The 21,369-nt window shown below is 41.9% G+C and overlaps 1 protein-coding gene across 2 annotated transcripts in view; it reads right to left on the bottom strand.

The window, feature by feature from the left end:
* The window catches only part of LOC124607405 (carboxylesterase 5A-like), a 104,836-nt gene that overhangs the window by 80,151 nt on the left and 3,316 nt on the right, over positions 1 to 21,369 (bottom strand). For both annotated transcript variants that reach the window (XM_047139729.1, XM_047139730.1), the window contains exons 2-3: positions 19,579 to 19,713; positions 767 to 1,043 (exon numbers count right to left, since the gene is read on the bottom strand). In XM_047139729.1, the coding sequence (XP_046995685.1) occupies positions 767 to 1,043; positions 19,579 to 19,713 (412 nt within the window). The remainder of the gene's footprint in view (positions 1 to 766; positions 1,044 to 19,578; positions 19,714 to 21,369) is intronic.

Raw genomic sequence — 21,369 nt, 5'->3', positions numbered from 1 at the left:
TGGCTGTGCATTGTATGACACTGGAGCCCACACTAATGTCTTCCACATCTGTGGATTTTGTGTTTTAACCAATATCGCGAAAATTATGACGTACATCGCTATGTACGGGCGTAGATCGACGAGCACCAAGACGAGTTTAACCCTGGCCACCAACCTTCCCGGATTTAAACTCACTCAAGAATCCACCTCGATCCGTCTGTTTGCAGCATGCATCCTCAACCAAGAAACTTAGCGTAGCTGGAAATGGTACTAGAGTTTGCATGGCTCCACATCCCTTTTGATACCTTCCAAAACGTCATTGGATCTCTTCTTGCTGGTCCCGCAGCAGCCGCGTGAGATTAGCCGAGCGGTTTAAGGCGCTGCAGTCATGGACTGTGCGGCTGATCCTGGCGGAGGTTCTCAAATCCTCCCTCGGGCATGGGTGTGTGTGTTTGTTCTTAGGATAATTTAGGTTAAGTAGTGTGTAAGCTTAGGGACCGATGACCTTAGCAGTTAAGTCCCATAAGATTTCACACACATTTGAACATTTTGGCTCGCAGCAGTCGGTGCTGTAAAAGTTGGTTATTCAGGCTTTTGACAGGTGGTCCCATTCATATGACTGTACAGTGTATTACACGTCTGTGAACTACACCCTAAAGACAGGCATGGGTGACAGCGCAGCTATTTATACAATCTACCGCGATCTGTTACAGACAGTATGGGTATATCGTTAAGAATGAGACAAGTCATTGAAAATGTGACTTACCATCACGATAACAATACGTACCAAAAGCCCCCAGCCGGTAGTTTATGGTGACGAGTATGACACCGTAGGAGACGAGTAAGTCTGGTCCGTACTCGCGGGAAGAGCCCCCACCGCGTACATACCCTCCGCCGTGTACCCAGAACATGACGGGCAGCTTGGCGCCCTCTTCTGGAACACCCGGCACGTACACGTTCAGGTAGAGGCAGTCCTCTGAGCCGCTGCCGTCCTCTTGGACGCAGTCGCTGCCGTACTGGGTGGCGTTCCGCACTCCATCCCAGCCTGCTGCTGGCTGCGGGGCCTGAGACAGTTACAGGTTGAGGAACAACATTTATCAAGTCAATTTAAAACAAGACTTAGGTCATCTAAGGAAATCATTGTCATCGAATGGCAATGAAACAAACTCAGTAGTCAGAAACGAAAAATAGCTGCAGCTAAGGATAACAGAGAGGATGCGACACCATGACAGCTGGTGATTCCGCCATACACAAAGAGCGCTATCAGTCACACTCGAAAGATCCTCCAGCGTAACAGTATAACTACATTTTGTTGGCATATACAGTAAGGAGTAGCCGGCAACTGAAAAAAAAGTTCAGTAACCAAGATCGCTAAAGAAACATTTTACTGGATGACCACTTTCTACAGAGTTATCCGTCACTATCGGACGAACATGAGGATGAACAGAAACTGATAAAAAAGTATTTTACAGGCATTACATTACTACTCGATTAATTCTTTTATGACACAACCTATGGAGCTATAACATTGAGGCGTGCACGGCTCATGTTCATGCCCTTTATTGTTTGTCATCTTCTATTACGGTACTTCAAAATGGTTCAAATGGCTCTGAGCACTATGGGACTCAACATCTTAAGTCATAAGTCCCCTAGAACTTAGAACTACTTAAACCTAACTAACCTAAGGACATCACACACACCCATGCCCGAGGCAGGATTCGAACCTGCGACCGTAGCTGTCCCGCGGTTCCGGACTGCAGCGCCAGAACCGCTAGACCACCGCGGCCGGCTATTACGGTACTGCCGCCTCGTTTTCTTATTCCATTTACTGGTGTCACTGACTTCCTGCCTTACTTGCCCGTGAGCGGCAGAAGCAGCGCGTATCGGTAAGTGGACTGTTGTACCGTCTCCGCAGCGACCGATAGTATTTCCGGGTCGTCGTGTGTCTGACAGTCAGTTGGAGATGGACCAGCAGTGAAGTCGGGGACGGAGCGCCGGTGAGGCGCGGAAGCCAGTGCTCGCCGACCGCTGCCTACACACATGAACTGTCCGACAGAGGGAGATTGGAGCTGGACGACCGTTGGTTTGTCGTTCGGTTGGTCGTCTCTTCGACCGACGTGTATTTGGTCCTTTCACCGTTTCTGGACCCGGGCAATCGGTCGGTTGGAGTGAAGCAGCAAGTAAGTCTCCATCGCACGTGCTCTGGCCGGGGCCGCTGGCGGCGTCACGCGCGGTTGAGTGTGAGGGGCTGCTTGCGAGTGCTACGAAGTTCGTCGCCCACCGATCTTGGACATGAAAGTTGAGTCCTCACGTAACCTACTATCGATCCTCAACTGTTTGCATTTTTCATTTGATCCTGGTTGTCGGCATTGGCACATTCCCGCGAGCAACAACGTGTGTGTATTCAATTCGGCTAAGATTCCAGCCATCTTCCTATGGAGTTTAACTTAATTTATTTCCTATTATTGAAGTTGCGCAGCGGTATCTTCTGCCTTGTGGCTGTTGACGTTCCAGTTACCTGCCCAGATCGTTGACGTAATTTTAGGCAGCGTATTTTCCTCATCGTGTTGTTGCTGTCCAGTGCGGCGTGTAGTTCGACAGCTCAGGTGTTGTTGGTTGTTGTGGGCGCTAATATTCTGTGTGTCGTTGTATTGAAATCTTATGGTCGTTTTACTGGTTGCGTGGAGTGGAACTGATTTTGTTGATCGGTGAGTTGGCTGTCTATCGGTTGGGCTGCCTTCAGATTAAGAAGTCGTTGGACTGGCTACCTGTCTCACCTAAACGGGGGTTAGTGTTACAATCTCAGGCTGACCCCTAGAAACTTCTGAGCGCCTTTACTTGTGCACTATATAGTAATTTCCCTGTTTGGGTTTTAGTTATTTGGTTGATATGTGGCCCTGAGACGAGTATCAATAGCTCTTAAATTAATGTTGTTGTCTTGCCCTTATGGCATGAGACTGTTATTATTTTATATGGGGCCTTCAGCCGAATTTTACGTGAGATGTTGTAAAATAAGACCTTCTGCCTTTTAAATTGAAACTCTTTTTATAGCCCTTAAGCCATTAAACATATTTTGTTGATATGTGGCCTTCAGCCAAGCATTAATATCTCTTAAATTAATGTTCTTGTCTTGCCCTCAAGGCATGAGACTGTTATAGTGGCCTTCAGCCGAATTTTATATGAAATGTTTAAAGATGTGGCCTTCTGCGTTTTAAAATTGAAACTCTTCTTTCTAGGGCTTAAGCCATTAAATTATTTGCTGATGTGCAGACTTCAGCCGAGTTTTAATATTCTTAAGTTAATTTTCCTGTCTTGCCCTTAAGACATAAAATTGTTATGCTTTTGTATGGGGCCTTCAGCCGAATTTTGCATGAAATGTTTTAAGATAAGGCCTTCTGCCTTTTGATTGAAACTCTTCTTATTGCTTAATATGCGTCCTCCAACCAAGTTCCTTTAAAATTAAATTGCTGAGGCCTTCATCCTGTTTAGATAGAAGATTTAGAAAATATTTTGGGTGGAACCTTCAGAAAGACCTTGTATTTCAATTTCTTGCTTAGGCCTTGTCTTGAATTTGAGTGTGGCCTTCAGCCGATCTGAAGTTCATTAAAGGAGGTCAATTAAGGTTGTGAGTGTTTTGCATCCTTGTTGTAATATTGTGTGTTGATAAATAAAGGTTTTATGTTGAGTGCAACAGACAGCAACTTCTTTTGGCCCCTTTCCACAACCTAATCCGCTCTCTCCTGCTATCCCAGGCATTTCAAACAGTGCTTACGCTTTAAAATATTATAACGCATCGTCCATCAGTACTGCAAGTCGTTTCCCATCGCATATACGCTCCCTCTATCAAATTGATAGGACAAATGTCACATTACTTTGCACAGAAGTAAACATAGCTGTATTACGCCGAATACAAGTGTTCATGTTCACCACCAGCTGGCGCCTGATAGGAAAGTGGTGCGAACACAACGATCACTATATACACATGTCCACCAGGTGGCATTGTGGTGGTCGATTGGATTATCATCCGGTGTACATACGTAATTCCATATAACTGTTAATGCTTTATTAAGGACCATTTTACTTACATTAATGTATAGTCCAAATCGTAGAAATAAAGCCAATTTTTCGAACAGCCAGAAAACAAAGACATGTTGCACGAAGATCAACCAGAACGCCTACAGACTGCAGTAGTATACGAGGTTGGGTGCAAGTATACGTAGGGAAGACAGAGCGTGCAGCTGAAGAATGTCTAAAACAGCGGGAGCGACATGTGCGCTCAAATAACCAAGAAGGTCGATCGTAACTGATCGTAGTGAAACGTGTGGTCGAGATACTGACATTTTTCATGTTTGCATTTTAGCGACGATGCAATTTTCCAGTAGAAACGAGAGGTCAGAGAACCCGTCGATATTCCTGAACGCACGAACACTTTAAATCACGACAACCTGACATCTTCTTTAGCCTGCTGGTGGTTTGGCTGGCTGTTCTCAGTACTAAGAGCACACCACCGCAGAATACAAACACAAACAAGTTGGCACACTTGCGATGTCTTCAAGCAAGTGGTACACCGGGTTGTTCTTCAAACAATCACAGCAACGATACTAAATAGACAATTATCTACAGCAAAGTTTATAAAAGCGAAAAATGTTACCTTAAATTTTCTGGAGGTTGACAGTGCGGCAGAACGTGAGGTCTTTTTCTGGAAGAAGGTCTCAGGAAGATGACAGAAACGTGAGCCCCGAAGATACAGAAAAAAATGCGTGGCACTAAAACCCAATAGTTTTTACATCTGAAATTGTATTCAGTTACTTCCTATACCCATTACGTGACACCTTGTATTAGTAATTCAAATAAAAAAAGGTCTTTATCCCCACTTTAATACGTAAAAGTTTACATAACGCAAAATTAACGGCATTTTATCACATAAATGAGCAAGTTCATCAAATTTAATTGCCGAGTAGGCACCCGTGTTGTACGCGTGGCATCTTTAATAATAACGACAAAGTCTTAGGTCCTTCATTCGAAGCTCACCATCGCATAAATTTTGAATGAAAATCATCAGCAATCGCGACCATAGATTTCCGCCTTATAATGTCAGCCTCGTTCAACCAACGGCCTTGCCAAAGAGATCGGAGGAGCAGACAGAGGTTCAGGGCACTGTATTATCCCTCGGGTGGAAACCTGCCCATTTAGTACTGAAGTATCAGTAAATGAAAATAAAACAAACATTTCCGGTGAGACAAGTAATCAAGAGTAGTAGAAAATGGTCTAACGGAAGCAGGGATCCTTATAAATACGAAGGTAGAAGAGGAGGTGAATTACGCAAAACAGTTCTATGACAGATTAGTTCTCATCAGAATCGACAGCAAAGCAACACCGATAAGAATAGTTCAGCTACACATGTCGACGTCGCATCCAGACGACGAAGAGATAAGAAAGTATATGAGGATACTGAAAGGGTAATTCATTACGTAAAAAGAGGTGAAATTTTAATAGTCATGGGACACTGGAACGCGGTTATAGAGAAAGGAGAAGAAGAAAGGAGAACATGGGCTTCGTAGTAGGGATAACAGAGAAGAAAAACTAACTGAGACCTACAACTAATTTCAGATAGTAATAGCAGATACTCTGTTCAAGACTCACAAGAAGTGGAGTTGTACTTGGAAAATGCTGGGAGATACGGAAAGAATTCATATTAATTGCAGATTGCAAAGCAACGTAAGTGACATTCACCTACTTTTAAGGGAAGTGAGAAAAACAATGTAAGTACTATATAAATTATTAGAATAAGGTTATCCTTAAGCTGAAGATTAAGTGGCACTCAACAGGTTTATTTTCAACATCTCACACGTATATGCTAACCCATTTGCATTGCAAAAAATTTTTATGTTGTGGATTTAGGCTGCTTTTGCAATCAATACATTGGATGATAAAAAAATTCAAAAAATAAAGAACAAATTACCTCTTTTTATTTAGAATAAAGTGCACTGTTCTTATGTTTATTGCAGAGCTGTAAAACGACATACTTGAATCTTTTCGATAATTAACACTGTTTACAAAAGAAAAAACAAGTAACAAAACAAAATAGTATTTAATGTATAAAGTAGAGATGTCCACCCAACGTTTATAGCATATTTGCTGTAGGTCAAGTTAATATTTCATTCCAAAAGGATGACACACTTTCACTATCAGGAATAAATCGTACACATTGTTTAATGTCTTCCATTTTCTTTACCCCAATAGGTACTTTCGTATCCTTCTTAAGCTTTTCATCTGGCAACTGTGGTTTCTTCCTTTGGTCACATTTCAAGGAGAAGTTATCGGGGTGAAGCCCATTAATGAATTCCATTGCCCCCATAACTCCTGGCATTGATGATTTATAACAGAAATGATGAAAATTAGAAATATTTAGTGGTCCCTTGTCAGCCTTTGGAATATCTGGTTTCGATATTTCAATAGAAAAGCTAGTCTTCATATAAAGTGATGGCCGCCACTTCTTGAAGTCTACTGTTTCATCTCCTTCCACCAATTGCACTATGAAATTACAGTTTTCCAGTTACTATAAGCTCCATTAATTCATGGACTGTGTATGTTCTCTCTACTTTCTTGCGAGCTCTCTTTGTTAACCAAATACCCTATCACATGGCAGGAATGAATGACCGCAGATAGGGTAAAAATGTTCAATCTAACTCCACAATACCTAAACGCAGGCGGATAATTGTGTTTGTTCTATCCTGGGCAGTAATAGGAAAACAGAAGTATGTTTTTCACATCTTGGGCTATATAATCTTTGATGTAGCTTAATAGTAAAGTACAAACTTCATTGGGTCCTTTCTTCGCATTCCCTTCGTGACAGAGATAAAAAAACAGATGACCTTGTATGTAGATTATGTATACAACAGTCAACTGGCGCGACTAGAACAGCTCTTGCACCGGGACACGAACTTGAACATTTCGCATGCATCCGAAACACGAAGCACTAGCTCTAGGATTAGTCTCCGAATGTCTTTTCCCATCTTGCAGAGCAGCATAAAACTTCTTACATCTTCGGATATAGACTATCTTCTCTGCTATTGCTGCTCGTTTCGCTACCTCATTGAATGTTTTTCACTTAATCATTAACGCTAACTCTTCGCAGGCGCAGCAAGTGTCTACTTTAAGCCTTCCGAAAGCAAGTGAAAAGTTTTCACGAAAAAGATGATTATAGTACTCGTATTTCACTGGTTAATTATGATGTTTAGCAATAAAAAGTTGGTGCATTTTTTTCACAGGTAGTTCACAGTCAAGGTAGTGCATAGTGCGGCTGCCATAATGACTTTCCTTAATGGGGAATGATCTGATATGATCTCTAATTTTGACAGTTTCCTCGACGGCATAGCATTGACACTCATACTTTTCCCTCTTCCGTTTTTGGTGTCTGCCCACTACACAGCAGTTTGTGAATTCCTTTAACTCTCGCGTCAGTTACTGCATAAATACTTAGAAAAATTTTCCACATACCTGAAATCGTTTGTCTCCAATAAGGACACAGTAGCTAAAAGACTTTTCACGACTGCACCCCTTCCTACTTCTCGGGCGTTGTCTTTTCACATCACTAGCTGTGATCAGTCCTTGCAGCGATAGGTCCTGGTCATTCTTGAATTCCATGTCCAGAAAATGTTCTAAAGCTCGAGTTCTGTTGTCTTCTGCAATAACACTAAAACAGCTTCTTCGACACTTGCAGTCTTCTCCTGTCACCTTTTTTCGGAATTTCTTTGCTTCTTTGATTCACATGTTCCTCTCCATAAATTTTAGCTTTCTTCATAATATTTCTTTGCTATTCCGGAGAATTTTTCACTCTCTTCTTCTCATAACTGCTGGTACACGCCACTACAACCATTTTCACAAGAATACTAAAATCCACAATGCCAATTTCTTCCATACAGCTGTACCGCACTTTACTGTAGTGCCAACAGTTGAGAAGAAAAATAACCGAAGTCCTGGACTTGGGACTTCCTGCACTCTGCTCAAACTTTCTCTCTCTGTTTGAACGGCAACAAACGATGGCTTACTCTGTTTTCATGCACAGTCTGGTGGAGCTACGTGCAGAGTACGCATTTTTGCCTTTAACTCAGTTTTCACCAAATGTGGCCGTAGGTTTTTGCAATCAGCGATTCATTTGGATTACATCATCGTCGGGCAGAGATTCCGATTCAGGTAGTGAATTGTAAATAGTACCTAGGAGCAGATACAAACTCAGGTCACAATGTACTAATGTTGAAGAGTTGGCGTAAGATTAAGAAACTAGTCAGGTAGAATTAATGCGAGAAGAAGTGGGATATGGAAATATTAAGGAATGAAGAGACACACATGAAGTTCGCTGAGGCAATTGATATTGCGGTAGTAAACAGCTCAGAGGGCACTTCAGTTGAAAAGATATCTAAAAAGTACAGTCACGGAGGTTGGAAAGAAAAACAATGGCACAAATAAGGCAACTGTGAGGAAACCTTGGGTGACAGAAAAAGTGCTTCAATTGGTCGACGAAGGAAGGGAGCAGAATAATCTAAAGGGAAATGTAGGAATACAGAACCACACGTCACTTAGGGATGAAAGGAACAGGAAGTGCAAGGAAGCTAAGGCGAAACTGTTTCATGAAAAATATGAAGATATCGATAAAGAAATGATTGTCAGCATACAGAAAAATTCAAACAACCTTCGCGGAAACCAAAAGCATGGTTGATAACATTAAGAGTGCAATGGGAATTCCACTGTTAAATACAGAGAAGAGAGCAGATAGGTGGCAAGCGTCTGATGACGTGACAGAAGAAGAAAGGGGAGTCGAGAGGCAAGAGATAGGGTATCCACTATAAGCATCAGAATTTAAAAGAGCTTTCGACAAGTTAAAAACAATTAAGGCAGAATTTCTAAATTCCTTGAGGGAAGTGGTAACAAACATTCATGCTGGTGTGTGGACTGTATGAGACTGGTAATATATCATCACACAACCGGAAAAACATCATCTAAACAATTCAAAAGCTTGCAACAGACGGTAAGTACGGAAATTATCGCACAACCAGATTAACGGCTGATGCAGCGAAGCTCCTGACAAGAATAATATACAGAATAACGAAAAACAAAGATTAAGATGTGTTGATGATAATCAGTTTGACCTTAGGAAAGGCAAAGGCATCAGAGAGGTAACACTGACGTTGCAATTGATAACGGCAGCAAGACTAAAGAAAATTCAGACACGTGCATGAGACCTATACAAAGCGTTCGACAGTGTAACGTTATGCAAGATGTTTGAAATTCTGACAAAAATAGCGGTAAGCTGTAGGGAAAGACGGGTAATACACATAAAGTGCAAGAACCAAGTAGGATCTGTGCTGTCCTGAAGCATCGACTGCACCCCAACCAACTAGGCGCTGCGGAACGGCATGAAGAAGACGCTGACCCGCGTACCAATGGAAACAGCGGGCAGCGCCACACCTCCGCCAAGACAGACTTCAGTGCCCCCCCCCCCCTGTCAATGCTGAATTGGCTGGTCGTGCCAAGTTCAGTCGCAATCTTCGAGCGCATCAACACGGAGTGATAGGAAAACAGTTCTTAGCCTACGTTATGCTAGTAGTAATAGTGGATAAACATAATTGTACATAGGAAGCACAAGAAATTAAGTCATGTTTCTTTTCTTTTCATAAATAAAGGTTACTATTAATTATAAAGTTTAATGTAAGAACAGTTTGGATTCCAGCCATCTGTCATTTCAACCTCTCTCCTTCCCTGTGTGTGTCGGTGCCGACTCCCACAGTAGCCAACACAACACGAACAACAAGAGTAGCAGACTAAGACGAAACGCTTGTATTAAAGAGGGTGTAAGACAGGGATGTTGTCTTTAAACACTGATGATGGTTCAGTACATCGAAGAAGCAGTGACAGATATAAAAGAATGATTCAAGAGAGGGATAAAAGTTAAGGGTGAAAGAATATAAGTGCTAAGATTCGATGACGTCATTGCTGTCCTGAGTAAAAGTGAAGATGAATTATAGTATGTATTAAACGAAATGATCAGTCTAATGAGTACAGAGTGTGGACTGAGAATTAATCGAAGACGAAAGTAGTGAATGAGGATCACGAAGTTGAGAAGTTAACGAATTCCTTTACCTAAATAGCAAAATAGACCGTGATTGACTGAGCAAGGAAGACATAAAAGACATAAAAGACTGTCATTGACAAAAACTCATTCCTGACCAATAGAAGTCTACTAGCATGAAAGATGGGCCTTAATTTGAGGAAGGAATTTCTGAGAATGTACGTTTGGAACACAGCACTGTGTGGCACTGAGACATGGTCTACAGGAAAACCGGAAGAGGAGAAAATAGAAACATTTGACATGCGGTGCTACTGAAGAATGTTAAAAATTAGGTGGACTGATGAGGTAAGGAATGAGGAGGTTCCCCAAATAATCGGCGAGGAAAGTAACGTGTGGGAAACACTGACAAAAAGAAGGAATTGGATGGTGGGACGCCCGTTAAGACATCAGGATATAACTACCATACTACTACAGGTAGCCATAGGGACTAAACACTGTAGAGCAAATGATTGAGGATGGAGGTTACCAGTGTTACTCAGAAACAAGAAATTTCACACAGGAGTGGAATTCGTGGTCGACCGCATCGAAGTAGTCAGATGACTGAAGACTCAGAAAAAGAAAAAAATATAGTTGATTCATTATCAGGAATGCCTGAGTTATATCTACAAGATAAACGTTCGTTTCATTATAGACTCCTTGTTGTACGTCATATTCAGAGTGGAAATGGAAAAGAGTTTAAGTGTCGTATTATCACAAAACGTGTTATCAGTGCAGTTGTTTGTCGGTACTCTCTTGCACGTCCTTAGACTTGACTCAGGTTGCGTACACCCATCATTGTCCGTTGTGTGATAGCGAGCAGCGCCAAGGCGGCAATGGTTAACATATGCCCCGCCGAGCCAGGAAATTGTGAGTAAGATAATTAGGCTCATCAGTGTTCGAGTCTTGAGGAATGATGCCCTCGTGCTAGCGGAGGCGTTGGAGTGATTGATAAGTCAAAAATAACTTGATATAAATCCAGTAGCAACTTTGTGAAGGTTAAATTCCTTCGTGTATGTTGTCTTTTCCCCGATTTTTCGAAAATTTTGCGGTATTCCTCAGCCATCATGTAAGCCCCTCTTGCTGTAATGTTTGAGAGTGGGGAAGCTTGGTAGGAGGCAAGAACTTTTGAGAGAGTCGGGGATGGAGTTTTGAGCGATACCGGCGCTTTCCGTCAGAGGCAGGAGCTGCCGTCCATCTATGGCTTTTTTACAACACTCTGCTGATTTCGAGCAGAAGTAAATTTTCACAATCCATGGCAGTACAATCGGCAATCTGAGCGCTTCTCATATATATTGGATGTGCAACCCAACTTGCTGACTTAATTACGATTTGAATTTAGATCTCTTATCTTGTATCAACGAGCTGCACACATAAGGATATCTTGGCGCAGTAGCTTCCATGCAGTCTCCCTTTCATAGGGTTCCTCACAAAGATTTACTCTCGCCAACTTATCAAAGCTTATTCGAAACGGTATTAATTTTATACATCTGTTTATGTTTGTTATGTTCGTATTCGAGTATAATGTTCTACTAAAAGCAGATTAATTGTGACGTACCTCAGTTTCACTTAAAGTAACAAATTAAGAGTTCTGTTAAAGGCAAGTAACTTTTGACACGTCTTGTTCAAATTCAGACCAAATAAAAATTTTGCTAAAGCAAATTCGACTTCCACTACAGGTCTCTTAAGTGGTCCTATAGATTTCCTGGATATGGAGGATAAAGATAACTTGGTATAGTATCAAGTTGTGGTATGCCGTGTCGGCGTCCCTCTTTATGTAGACATAAGGACATTAGGACAATGGTGCTTCACTTGCTGCAATAGAAGTAGCATGAGCAAACACACTCTGCCAGGTAGATAGAGACTGAGTTTACAGGTACCCCATTCAAGTCTGAAAAATGCGTTAGCAGATGGCAAATGGTTTTTTGTACGTAGCTGTGTTTTCACTCGAACTTTCTAAATTTAATCCCTAGCCATATAGTTTTCTATTAGTAAAAAACCTAACGCTGTATTTATGATTTGTATTACCATAAATAAAACGCAGTACCTCAATCTTTATGACACTTGCGACTAAATCTTTCTTCCTGCTGTTTTATCGAAAACTGGCATTAATGATGCCGTGGCTGCATATAAAGTAGCAGCTGATTCTTTCCAATAAGAAAACAGTAACCGGCACTGTTACTAATGCTATCAATTTACGCTAACAGCAACGTTATCGGTTTCTCGCCGACAGGCTGATCTTCAGATGCCCGTTAAAGTTTATATTACGTTTATTGTTCCTTACGCTAGTTATAGAAAAAAAAGAAAAGAACGTACAAGTAATGTGAAGAACAACAAATCCAATACCAACGTGAACAGCAGCCAGAAGATGAGGATGTCGGTTCAAAACCAGTAACGGCGCTATTTTTCTAAATAAATAGCATCATTGGCAGTGGCTGGGTACTCTTTCTTCATTTACAAGGTTTACCTTGTAGAATGTTTTTTATTTTCACTCGGAATCAGTCCGTTTTCTGGTGTGGCACATATAACATTCAGAATAAAGTATTATTTTCTAATTCGTCCCACTTTTTTTGCGGTCATGTGGATAGTAGCATAATTCTGTGGTATCTGAATACCTTCTCAATTAATTGGATACATTGGATACAGCTTGACTGAACAGAGGACTGTCGAATGTTGGGGGTGGAAGGATGTTCATCATGAGGAGATACGTAATTCATAAAATTCACCAGCGGAGAAATACTCCTTTCGGAGCGTAAAAAAATCTATTACACTTTTTCTTGAAAGACTGACTAAAAGGTGGGGTACAAGCTCCCTCATTCTATCTTCCTCAACACCTTCAAAAATTTTGGCATGCAAAACTATTCGCGCTCTTTTAAACATGTAACTCACCTCTCACTGCAAAAAGCTGCTAACTGTAACTCGCTCTCACCCATCAGTCCAGCGAGGTAAATCGCTGTACTTATTCAATCCCCCTTGCCCATTCTCACTCATTCGTTCAACCCAACTCATTGTCATTATCTTCTTGTATGTCACTGTCTCCTGTCTCAAAGCCACAGTTTCCTTCATTCCGTCCCACTTCTACTGTCTCCCTTTTTGTTTTTCTTACTGCAACTATCTCATTGATCCTGTAGCACTATTGCTACCTCTTCTACTGTCAGTGTCTCTCCCTTCCTCCTTGTCATTGTCATAAATGGTCTGTCCTTGTCATTGGCTCTCACCCACTTCTCTTTATTCATGTCCCTCAGGCGCTGTCTCCTTCACTCCTTTCCCAGCACTGTTCTGTCACTGTCAACTATGTTCCACTCCCACTGTGCAGGAACATATTCAACAGGAGCATGTTAACTTTTTGTCTGCTCCGTTAGAAGCATTTTCTGTTGGATCTTTTTCCTGCTACAGCATGGCACGCCATTCACATGAAAAGCAGTTTATGTGCCAGTAAAATTTTGATAGCTTTCTTCGTGAAATTCAAAGAAGACGAAATTAATTTTACACCCCAGACCGGATTTTACGTGCATGTGTTTTGGTTCTACAACATGGTGCTCCCAGAACCCTTATGATGATAACGGAGGCACTCTACAACATATTCCTCCGCTATAAGTCACTTCATAAACTACGTTTTTGCCTCACACCCGATATTACGTGCGTATTTTACGTGAACAAGTAGAGTAAATTTGAACCTCCGTATTTCGGAAGCGGATAAAGACCCGCCAGGTTAGCCGAGAGCGCTAATGCGCTGCTTCCTGGGCTCGGGTAGGGGCTCCGGCCCCGGATCGAATCCGCCAGCCAGATTAACGACGAGGGCCGGTGTGCTGGCCAGCCTGGATGTGGATTTTAGGTGGTTTTCCACATCCCTCTAGGTGAATACCGGACTGGTCCCCACGTCCCACCGAGCGAGGTGGCGCAGTGGTTAGCACACTGGACTCGCATTCGGGAGGACGACGGTTCAATCCCGTCTCCAGCCATCCTGATTTAGGTTTTCCGTGATTTCCCTAAATCGCTTCAGGCAAATGCCAGGATGGTTCCTTTGAAAGGGCACGGCCGATTTCCTTCCCAATCCTTGCCTAACCCGAGCATGAGCTCCGTCTCTAATGACCTCGTTGTCGACGGGACGTTAAACACTAACCACCACCACCCACGTCCCACCTCAGTGACACAATTCACAGACATTTGAAACACATCCGTACTTTTCCATGATTTAAACTAGATGCAGACAGATGGGGTACTCTGATTCCGTCCCGGGGGTACAGGGTGGCGGCAGGTGGGGCATCCGGCCACCCCTTCACATCAACATGCCAAATCCGATTTAACCACGCCAACCCCGCGCAAAATGCGGGACAAAGGAACAAGCGACAGATTTCGGAAGCGGATAAAGATATCAAGAAAATTTTCCTGGTTTCTCGAGATCAGGATCTTAGGACTATAGGTCTATGGCAAAAATTTCAATCATTTGCTGTGCTCAGCCATCTCGGAACTCAAAACCATATTTTTCAGGTTTTCTCACGAATGACTCATGAGCTAAATAGAGCCTCCACCAGCCCATTAAGGCGCACCATAGACCACATATAATGCGAAAATAATCAAACGATTTGCATCGTTTCTTTAAGCTGCAGGAAGTGGGTAATATTCATACTTTGATCCCATACTCCCCCTATGAACTCCGTTGGTGGGGAGGCTTGTGTGCCTCAGCGACACAGATAGCTGTACCGTAGGTGCAACCACGAATGAATGGTATCTGTTGAGAGGCCAGACCAACGTTGGGTTCCTGAAGAGGGCCGCAACCTTTTCATTAATTTCAGGGGCAACAGTCTGGATGATTGACTGATCTGGCCCTGTAACATCAACCTGTGCTGATGCTGCGAACGACTGAAAGCAAGTGTACACTACAACCGTAATTTTTCCCGAGGACATGCAGCTCTACTGTATGGTTAAATGACCATGGCATCATCCTGTGCAAAATATCGCGGAGGAAAAATAGTCCCCCATTCAGATTTCCAGACGTGGAATACTCAGGAGGATTTCGTTATTAGAAGAAATAAAACTTGCTATCCACTGATCGGAGTGTGGATTATCAGATCCCTTAATTAGGCAGATAGGTTGGAAAATTTGAATGGGGAAATGGACAGGTTAAAGTTAGATATAGTGGGAGTCAGTAAAGTTCCGTATCAGGGGGAACAGGACTTCTGGTTGCTTGAATACAGGGTTATAAGAACAAAATCAGATAGGGGTAATGCAGGAGTAGGTTTAATAATGAATAAAAAGTTGGAACGTGGGGAAGCTATTATGAATAGCATAGTGGAGCATAGTGAACGCATTATTGTAGCCGAGACAGACACGAAGCCCACTCCCACCTCAGCAGTACAAGTTTATATGTCAACTAGCTCCGCAGATGATGAAGAGATTGAAGAAATGTGTAATGATATGAAGGAAATTATTGGTTCAAATGACTCTGAGCACTATGGGACTCAACTGCTGAGGTCATTAGTCCCCTAGAACTTAGAACTAGTTAAACCTAACTAACCTAAGGACATCACAAACATCCATGCCCGAGGCAGGATTCGAACCTGCGACCGTAGCGGTCTTGCGGTTCCAGACTGCAGCGCCTTAACCGCACGGCCACTTCGGCCGTCAAGGAAATTATTCAGATGGTTAAGGGAAGCGAAAATTTAACAGTCATTGGGACTGGAATTGTATAGTAGGAAAAGGATGAGAAGGAAGGGTAGTAGGTGAAAATGGATAGGGGGGAAAGAATGAATTTTGCATAGAGCATAATTTAACCATAGCTAACACTCGGTTTAAGTATTGTGAACGAAAGTGGTGTACGTGGAAGAAGCCTGGAGTCACCGGAAGGTGATTACGTAATTGTAAGACAGACATTTCGGAACCAGATTTTGTATTGTAAGTCATTTCCAGGAGTAGATGTAGACATTGACCACAATTTATTGGTTATGAATTGTAGATTAAAACTGAAGAAAGTGCAAAAATGTAGCCTCTTAAGGAGATGGGACCTGGACAAACACAAAGAAACAGAGGGAGTAGAGAGTTTCAGAGGGAGCATTAGGGAACGATTGACAGGAACAGGGGAAATGAATACAATAGAAAAAGAAGGAGCTGCTCTGACAGATGAAATAGTGGGCAGCTGAGGATCAAGTAGGTAAAAAGACGAGGGCTACTAGAAATCTTTGGTAACCCAAGACATATTGGATTTTCGTTGATGAAAGGAAAGAAATATAAAATTGCTTAAATGAAGCAGGCGAAAGCGAATACAAACGTCTAAAAATGAGATTGACAGGAAATGAAAAGTAGCTAAGCGGGAATGGCTAGAGACAAATGTAAGGATTTAGAAGCGCATATCACTAGGGGAAAGACAGTAACAGCCTACAGGAAAATTAAAGAGCCTTTTGGAGCAAAGAGAATCACCTGTAAGAATATCAATAGCTCAGACGCAAAACCAATCATAAGCAATGGAGGGAAAGCGGAAAAGTGGAAGGAGTACGTAGAGGGTCCATGCAAGGGAGATGTGCTTGAGGGCAATATTATGCAAATGGAAGAGGACGTAGATGAATATGAGATGGGATATATGATACTGCGCAAAGAATTTGACAGATCAGAAAGACCAAAGTCGAAACAAGGCCCCCGGAGTAGATGATATTCCGTTAGAGCTACTGATAGCATTGGGACAACCAGTCATGACAAAACTCTTCCATCTGGTGAGCAAGATGTATTAAAAAGGCGAACTACCGGCCGACTTCAAAAGAACATAATAATGCAACTCCGAAGAAAGTAGGTGCCGAACTACCAGTTTAATAAATCACTGTAGCGGAATATTAACACACATTCTTTACAGAAGAATGGTAAAACTGGTAGAAGTAGAGCTCGGGGAAGATCAGTTAACATTTTGGAGAAATGTTGGAGCACGCAAGGCAATGATGACACTCCTACTTCTCACAGAAGATAGGCTAAGGAAATGGAAGCCTTTGTTTATAAAGTTTGTAGACTTAGATCAAGCTTTTGACAATGTTGACTAGAATAATTTCTTTCAAATTCTAAGGGTGGTAAGGGTAAAATACTGGGACCGGAAGACTATTTACAATTTGTGCAGAAACCGCACGGCAGTTGTAATAGTCGAGGGTGGTTGAAGGGGAGCAGTGGTTGAGAAGGGAGTGAGACTGGGTTTTAGACTATACCCAATGTTATTGAATCTGTATATGGGGCAAGTAGAAGAGGAAACAAAAGAACAATATGACGTAGGAAGTAAAATCCCGGGAAAAGAAATAAAAACTTTGAGGCTCGCCGATGATTTTGTAATTCTGTCAGAAACAGCAAAGGACTTGAAAGAGCAGTTGAACGGAAAAGACAGTATCTTGAAAGGAGGATATAAGATGAACATGAACAAAAGGAAAACGAGGGTAATGGAAAGTAATCACATTAAATCAGGTGATGCTAAGGGAATGAGATTAGGAAATTTGCTAACATCGACTATAGATTTAATTGTCTTTTCTCAAAGTGTTTTGGAGAGAAAATTGTGGAGAAAAGTAATTTGTGGTACAACCAGACTAGAAGAAGGGATCGTTTGGTAGGACACATTCTGAGACACCAAGGGATTACTAATTTGGCCCTGGTGGGTGGTGCGGGGGCATCTTAACGGGAGACCAAGAGATGAATGCAGTAAGCAGATTTAGAAGGATGTAGGTTGCAGAAGTTACTCAGAGGTGAATAGGCTTGCACAGGATAGAGTAGGATGGACAGCTGCATCAAACCAATCTTCGGACTGAAGACAACAACAACGGGACCCTATACCGTATGATAGTTATAGTAAAATGCTCCTTTTGTTGGGTATAGAAATGGTAGAATTTTTGGACCTTCACATTCAAATTCAAGCCACGCCAACGCCTGATAGTAGGAATACTGACCTCACTCACATTCAGGGAACAGGTGCCGCCTTACGTTAACCAACCTTCTACCGAAAGTATTAGGAACGATTCGCATTGCCACAGTCGATCTAGTTGGTTACAGGGATCTTTTTACATGAGGAGGCACACTGTTGTGCCACGTACGCGCTTACTAAACTATTGAGGTGCTCTTCCTCAGTCCCATTTCATTGTAGTTCTTAGGGGGGTGTTCACTTGGTGACTACCAATAGTGTTGCAATTGCCACCATTTTGCGATGTATGTGTTGGCTTCCGTTCCCTTGGAAGAGACCGTGTGTAGATGCAGTTAGCTTTAGAGGTAGAACGGTCGTGGCAACTTCGTCGGTTATTAAGTTTATAGATACGGCATTTGCACCACGAGTAAGCAGCATTACGGTTCAACAGACGTTATAGCGGTAGGATTTGTCGTATCGCCCATCTTAGTATGCATCTGTTATGTGACTGTTGATGGCTAGCCGCTTTCTTTCGTGGTTCTCAGTTCACAAGATCCATCTCTGTTTTATCAGCTAATTCTCCCTAGGGGCTGGACGAGATGTCGTTGTTTCTCCTTGATTCTATATCTGTTTTATGTATATTTCGACTGACTTAAAACAAGCTGGTGGCTTGTCACATAGCCCGCAAATGACGGCTATATAAATCCCAGTCTTTGCGACGAACTACTTTGGATTTTTACGCTTTTATTCAAAATGCACCGACAAAAGTAATCACAGTACCCACAAGGATTTGAGTGACGTAAACGAAAATTGATAGGCGTGTTTCTACATCTGATGATGCTTAATACAATTTCGCACCAGTCACGTAAGAATGGCGCTAGTAGCACCACTGTGAGGGTGCAAATCATGTCATGAGCGTTAGTTTCCTTCGAAATTGGACGTGGTGAGCTTATACCTTTAAGGTGACGAAGACTCCATTATTTACACCTTATTGAGTTTGAACGAGGTCATGTACTAGGGTTACGAGAAGCTTAATGTTCCTTCTGCGATATTGCAGACATACTTGTAAATGACTCGACAGAAATGAAGCCACTGTACAAGATTGCTGGCAGCAGTCGCATATCAAGCAACAGCTCAAATGATTCCTTACGATACCCAAACCACGCTTTGAAGTCACTGGGTCACTTCTCTCCATTACAACCCTCATTCTTGGGATGTTCGGCTCTTCCTCAATTTCCATATGTTCTTCGTTGTCCAGGTAATCCATAGAATTCGACACGTAAAATACAGAACTCAAAGGTCGCACCTTGCTCTCTTACTTTACTCCCACTACCGCCTAGGAGCAAATTTTGGTCTTATTTCCTCCTTCAGTTACTAACGTAGTAGCGTAATTTTCAATGGTGCTCTCCACCAGTAATGGAGTGAATAAAATTACTTAGGAAGTAAATGAAAAATTTACTCCTGTAGTAATTTACTCCTTTAGTTCAGTACTATCGACTGAAAGTCACCGATTGTCTTCTCTCTCAGTAACTTACCACTTTATTTTCACTTACTCCTGGTTTTGTGCTCGCCACCCTTAGTGTTAGTCAGCACCAGATTGTTACTTATCACTGTCTGCTGGCAGTGAACTCACAGCGAAACGCAGCGCTCCAAGCGGCGGCTCAGCGTATGGGATTCCAAGGAAGGCCGTGTACGTTGTGTTGTAGAGGCTGGTGGCCGTGGTTCCCAGCAGCGTGCCCTCGTCCACGGTCACCAGTATGTCCTCAGCCTGTAGAGAAATTACATATTTACTACAACTTATATAGGTGATTTACTAACAGCAACATTATCTTTATTCAGTGACATAAATGTGATATCTGAGAATAGGTATTTGTAAATATTGATCTCTAGTCCTGTACTTGATTGTGCATCACGTTCTCCAGATTCATGTGGAAACTACTGTGGATCACTCTGTCACCCTCGGTAATTGATATCTACTGAATATGTCTTGGACAAACAATTTTATTAAACCTTTATTAGAAACTACGTTACAAATACGAGTGGGCTACAAGAAGTTCCACGTATGTCAATATAGATCGTTCAACGTCGTTATAAAGACCTGTGGATTATCTTCCAAAGTTAGTCATGTGAAAAGTTTCACCAAATAAAAAAAGAAAATAATCATCAATTCTCACTGATACTCTCTCTTAATTAAATAAAATACTCAGAATGTAAAAGAGACTATGCCACACCATTCCATCATTCTAGCCTAAAGTAGCTTTAATGAAACATATTCATAGAGGTAACAAGGGACATCTCTTCTAGGTTCACTGCCAAGCGATGTTTAGTCAAGGGCGCACTGATCGACATGCAGGGAGAAGGTACAGCCTGATGAAATGGTGTATAATCGTATTTTTATGTTTTAACTCTGTATAGAACAACGTTTGTTTGCAATAGCTAAAATGTAACGTGGAATTTGTTCCAGAATGGATTACTTCACATGCAGTCTTAAGCTTTTAGAAGAATACGAATATTTAATACTGATATGTAATATGTATCTACACTCTGTATCAGGCTGCTTTTGACGAGACATTACTCTGATACGTAAAGTTATAGTGGTAGTGTAACGTCCCCTTAGAAAAATTAATGAATTACTGTGCTGATGAACCTCTTACATTATTTGATTTTCAAACAGCTGAGCAGAACTGAACGTACTCAGACATTTCGCTTTTTACCTATTCTGATCAACACTAAACTGACACACAATATTTTTAGCGCAACGCAATCTGACTTTGAAAAATCCCTACAAAAAAATGGCTCTGACTAACAATAACCTATACCTATCATAAATCACTTACCTCACAAAAATCTTCGTTACTCGAACTACTGCAATACAGCGAGCGCCACTACTGCCAGCTAAATAAAAGATTCAAACTACTGAAGGCACTAACTACTGATAGGCATAGTTAGCAAATGAAAGATTTTGATAGAGAACGAACAATGTATTTACCTTAATAGTGTTCAAAGTCATAATATATATAGCAGTTTATGACATCCAGTCTTACAAATTTACTGTGTCTCTGATGGACACACATCCAGATCATCCGCTCTCAAAATTCCGCCATCTCTCTCCCCCACATCCACCACTGCTGGCGGCTCACCTCCAACTGTGCAACGCTAAGCGCTGTTAACAGCCAACTGCCCAACACTACAATGGCAGACAATGTAAACTAGCCACAGACTGCACACAGCACAGCCAGTGATTTTCATACAGAGCGCTACGTGGCGTTACCAATAAGAAAACCAAAGCAGCCGGCTTACAGAAGGTTTATGTCAAAGCCATTTTTCATCATCAACCATAGTCAAAAAAGAGAAAGTCTGTAGCCAGTATGTTATCAGCATCATTGCATTTTTCACTAATTCAGTTCATTACCGTAAACTTAAA

The sequence above is a fragment of the Schistocerca americana genome, chromosome 3 (assembly GCF_021461395.2).
Source record: "Schistocerca americana isolate TAMUIC-IGC-003095 chromosome 3, iqSchAmer2.1, whole genome shotgun sequence".
Taxonomy (NCBI): Eukaryota; Metazoa; Arthropoda; class Insecta; order Orthoptera; family Acrididae; genus Schistocerca; species Schistocerca americana.
Note: the sequence above shows the minus strand (reverse complement) of the source record. Positions and strands in the feature narration are given on the sequence as shown.